Below are 4,832 nucleotides of genomic sequence, written 5' to 3'. Positions count from 1 at the left end.
GGGGGATTTGATCACTGGTCGGTGCAGATGCACTTCACCAATATGTACAAGCCTCGAAACAGGCCTTTCAGATTCGAAGGTTTTTGGACAGATCATCCAACCTTCATGCAAAATATACAGAGCTAGTGGACTCAAACCACTATAGAGAGCGACAACATCATGTACATCTTCCAGCAAAAGCTCAAGATCATCAAGGCTAATCTTAAGCGTTGGAACAAGAACACCTTTGGTAACATCTTTCAAGCCAAAAGAGATCTCGAGGGGAAAATGGTGAGCCTCCAATAAACAATGATCACAGAAGGACCCAATGAGGAAAGGTTAACTCAGGAATCAAACCTTCAAAATCAATGGGAAGAAAGGCTAAGACAAGAAGAGCTGCACTGGAAACAAAAATCTCGGGTGCAATGGTTAAAACACGGGGAACACAATACAAGATTCTTCTACAAGTCAACCATTCAGCATAAGCAAACAACCGTATTATATCCCTCACAAAATCTAATGGAGATAAAGTTTTTACCCGTGAGAAAATAGGATCTGAACTTCGCTCATAATTCAATTCGCTTCTCTCTGATCCCAATCATGATAGAACCCAAGCTATCAATAACATCATTGATGTTATTCCCCCCTTAGTCATGGAGGAGAAAAATTCCCTTCTCTTAAGAGAGTTCATGGAGTAGGAGATTGAAGTCGTCTTTACCATGGCCACTGACAAAGCCCCTGGACCAGACGACTTCACAATTGAATTCTTCAAAGCTTGCTGGCCCATTATCAAAGCCAACCTCTTCACTATGATTAAGAAATTTCATAGAACCAAGAGAGTGCTGCCAGCCATCAATGCCACCTTCCTCACCCTAATTCCAAAAACGGATCATGCTGACTCCCCTGACAAGTTTAGATGCATAGCCCTTTGCAACGTCCTCTATAAAATCCTATCAAAACTGATGGCTAATAGACTCAAGACCATCCTTCCCTCTATCATATCTCCTGCACAGTCAGGCTATGTTGAAGGCAGGTAGATAACAGACAACATAATTCTCACACATGAAATGCTGCATTCTATCAAAACACAAAGGATTCCGGGTATGCTCATTCAGCTTGACCTCTCCAAGGCCTTTGATAAAATTAGCTGGACCTACATCAGAGAAATCCTCTAAGCTTTCAGCTTTAGTCAGATTTGGATAAATTGAATAATGGAAATGGTCTTAGGAGCATTCTTTTCAATCATGCTGAATGGCGGCCCCCTACAACCTTTCCTCCCGTCCAGAGGTATTAGACAAGGAGATCCCCTGTCACCTTTTCTCTTTGTCATGATGGCAGAGGGTTTGGGAAGATCTCTATCCCAAGCAATCCAAAAGAATCATCTCAAAGCCATCAGAGCTGCACATCAAGGCCCCACAGTAACTTATCAACAATTAGTAGATGACACAATGCTCATGGGAACCCCCACGGTGAAGGAAGCTCGAACCTTTAGCAAGGTGCTAAGGACATTCACGGAGGCCTCAGGTATGGAAATTAACCTCAAAAAATCCAAACTGTTTTTCTTCAATACTTCTATTCCCGTGCAGAGAAATATCAGCAAAATTCTCAAAATTTAGAAGAACTCCCTTCCAACCAAATACCTTGGCATCCCTCTTTCGGAATATGCCCCCAAAGCTACAAACTAGGAAGACCTCCTTAACAAAATGAAGGCCAGATTAAGTAGCTGGACTCACAAAGCCCTAAACATGGCCAACGGACTGGTGCTGGTCAAATCAGTTCTTCAAATAATGCTGGCCTACATGCTCTCGGCCCTAGCAGCACCTAAAACAATGTATAAATCCATTCGAAACATCCAGTGATCCTTCCTATAGAATGGAGATTCTAAGAAAACCAAATGGGCCCTCCTCAAGTGGACAGACATATGTAAACCAAAATTGGTAGGAGGATTGGGCTTAAGAGATCCTGAAATCCTAAGCAAGGCTGTGGCAGCGAAAATCTGGTGGAGATGGGTGGAAAATCCTAATTCCCTCTGGGGTACCTTATGGAAAGCAAAGTATAAAAATAAATTCCATGAAAAAGACCTTATAAGGCTCCCTGGTAACACTCAAGGATCCCCCCTATGGAACAAAGTATGGGAAAATCGACATATTGTTTAGAAGCACAACTTCTGGGAAGTGCACCAAGGCAACACCGCCCTCTTCTGGGAGGATTCTTGGCAGAAACTCCCCCCCTGGACCAACCAGAATGAACTACTCTTAAAAGTGACATGCAAGAGGCAGGGTTGGGGAAGGTAGCAAACTACTGGTAACATGAACATTGGCTACTACATGGCAAAAATGGCTAACTAGAGAGCAATGGCTATCCCAAGGCCACAATGAGAATATATACCCTCTCTTACATGAACTAGATCAGCGCAGAATCCTCACATCGAATAGAGAAGATATTCTTCGGTGGGGAAATAATCCTAAAGGAACTTTCAGTCTCAAACAAGCATACAAAATCATAGCGGCTTCTCCTGACTGGCAACCGGAACCCAAATGGCACGCTCTATGGAATAGAGGAACGTGGCCCAAAATAACCCTGTTCTCCTGGCTGGTCCTGCATAATAGAGCACTCACTTGGGACAATCTTCAGAGACGGGGTTTCATCGGGCCCTCCCGCTACGTCCTTTGTGAAAATGATCAAGAATCTCTCAATCATATTCTCAACACCTGCCCCATTGCCTACTCTCTATGGGATGACATGGCCATTGTTTTCAGACAATCCGACAGAAACAAGAACTCTATTTGTCTTACACTGAGCAATTGGAGATCCTCCATATCCTCCAACAATTTGGTCAATAGGGCATGGAATCTCATTCTGGGAGCCATAGTTTGGATCATCTGGAAAGAGCGTAATGCAAGAATCTTCAAGAACTCGGCGATGATAGCGGGAAAGCTAACAGGAAATACGCGACAGCTAATCAAAGAATCGATCCATGCCATGGATATAATGCAACAGGAAGGGAACACGTCTCCGAATGACCAAAGGATAATCCAGATCCTAAATCTCAAAGCCAAGCCCACTCCTATAGGCAGAAACCAGGCCTCTGCTATGCTGAAGCAGGAAAAATGGGGTATGCCTCCATGTCAATCGTTCAAATTAAATTTTGACGGGGCGTTAGAGCAAAACCCCAGAAAAGCTGGTTATGGTGGAGCAATCAGGGACCACGCTGGGAACATCCATCTCATCTACCATGGAAATTTGGGCACGAACACCAACAATGCTACAGAGCTAATCGCTCTCATCAAAGGCATCACCTTGGCTGATTGCTACAAATTTCTACCGCTGGTGGTGGAAGGAGATTTGGAGATTGTCATCAAGATGATGCGAAAACTCCAAAACGACACTCAAATGGACAAGCTAACACCCAGCTGGAGGCTCTCGGCAATCCTGAAGGATCTACAGGGCCATCTCAGCAACATCCAAAGTATAACCTTTCAAGCGGTTCGAAGAACAACAAACAAGCTAGCCGATGCCATGGCCAATGCTGGCATTCAATCCAATCTTGAAGATTATCACATCCTCTGGAAAGACTTGGAGGAGGGGGAACTCAAAGCAAAGTGCAACACCATAAACATTGCAGACCATCGAGCGTAACGAGCGCGATGTTCCTTTGATTCTCCCAAGAATGCATCTATCGATAATTCTATAGGCTTACATGTTCTAATAAATAAAAAAAAGCAACAGAGACTAGACCAGCTCAGTTATAAAAAGGTAGACACAGGGAGGTCCCCCGAATCCCACTTTGCATCATGTATTCTACTGTATCATATTAATATAAAGTCCTACTGAACCTTTACAAAAAAAAAGGATGAAACTAAATAAAATAATAAAATATGTGATTTGTTATAATAAAACATTTTCCAAATAAAAATAATAAAATCCATAACATTAAAAAATAATAATTCATTATATTTGATTTCATTTCTCCAAACTTATATTAAAAAAAAACAAACAAAACAAATGTATTATCATAATTTCCACGTGAAAAATACTAAAATTAAAAAATTCACCAAATCAACATTTATGTCACTTCAATAAAATATTTCTATTATCATAATTCTACATGAAAAATAAATACTAAAATTAAAGATTTCACCAAGTCAACATTTGTGTCACTTTAAGAAACTAAATAAAATAATAAAATATTTGATTTGTTATAATAATTTTTTTTTTTTAAATAAAAAAATAAAATCGGTAACATTAAAAAAAATGAAATAATAATTTAATATATTTAATTTCAATTTTCCAAATTAACAAACCTATTATCTATTATCATTTTTTTCAAATAAAAAAATAAAATCGGTAACATTAAAAAAAATAAAATAATAATTTAATATATTTAATTTCAATTTTCCAAATTAACAAACCTATTATCTATTATGATAATTTCTACATGATAGATACTAAACTAAATAATATAGTCTTTGAAGATAAAATCTATAATATTGAATAAATAAAATAATTAATTTAATAATTTTGATTTAATATTTCCAAATTAATATTAAAAAACTTACAACAAATCAGTTACTATAATTTTATTTCTACATGACAAAATTTTACATTGAATAAGATTAATAGCTGCGGTGTAGCATAGTCCCTAACTCTATCGCTAATTAATTGATTCTGCTCGCATAAAGCTTTCCACACAAGCATTTGTTCTTCGCACACGCTCCCTCTGCACAACCACCTCCACATGCTTTCTTCACACAACTACATTTGCATTCAGTACTGATTTTCAGTTAGTCATTGACACTCAAAGCTATTATTAATTAGTGTGGATCACAAATGTCATGGGGAAGAAGCATTCC

The 4,832-nt window shown here is 38.9% G+C and overlaps 1 protein-coding gene across 1 annotated transcript; it reads left to right on the top strand.

Annotated features, from left to right (window-relative positions):
* The first annotated feature begins 2,721 nt into the window (after positions 1-2,721).
* On the top strand, positions 2,722-3,618 carry LOC149164674 (uncharacterized). Its single transcript, XM_089429572.1, has one exon. It carries the CDS (start codon positions 2,722-2,724, stop codon positions 3,616-3,618), a length of 897 nt encoding a protein of 298 aa, XP_089285698.1.
* Positions 3,619-4,832: the final 1,214 nt, after the last annotated feature.

Source organism: Pinus tabuliformis, chromosome 5_1 (assembly GCF_031772625.1).
Source record: "Pinus tabuliformis cultivar Carrire ecotype Pingquan chromosome 5_1, CPIR1, whole genome shotgun sequence".
NCBI lineage: Eukaryota > Viridiplantae > Streptophyta > Pinopsida > Pinales > Pinaceae > Pinus > Pinus tabuliformis.
The sequence above is the reverse complement of the archived record's forward strand: the minus strand, read 5'-3'. Positions and strand labels throughout refer to the sequence as shown.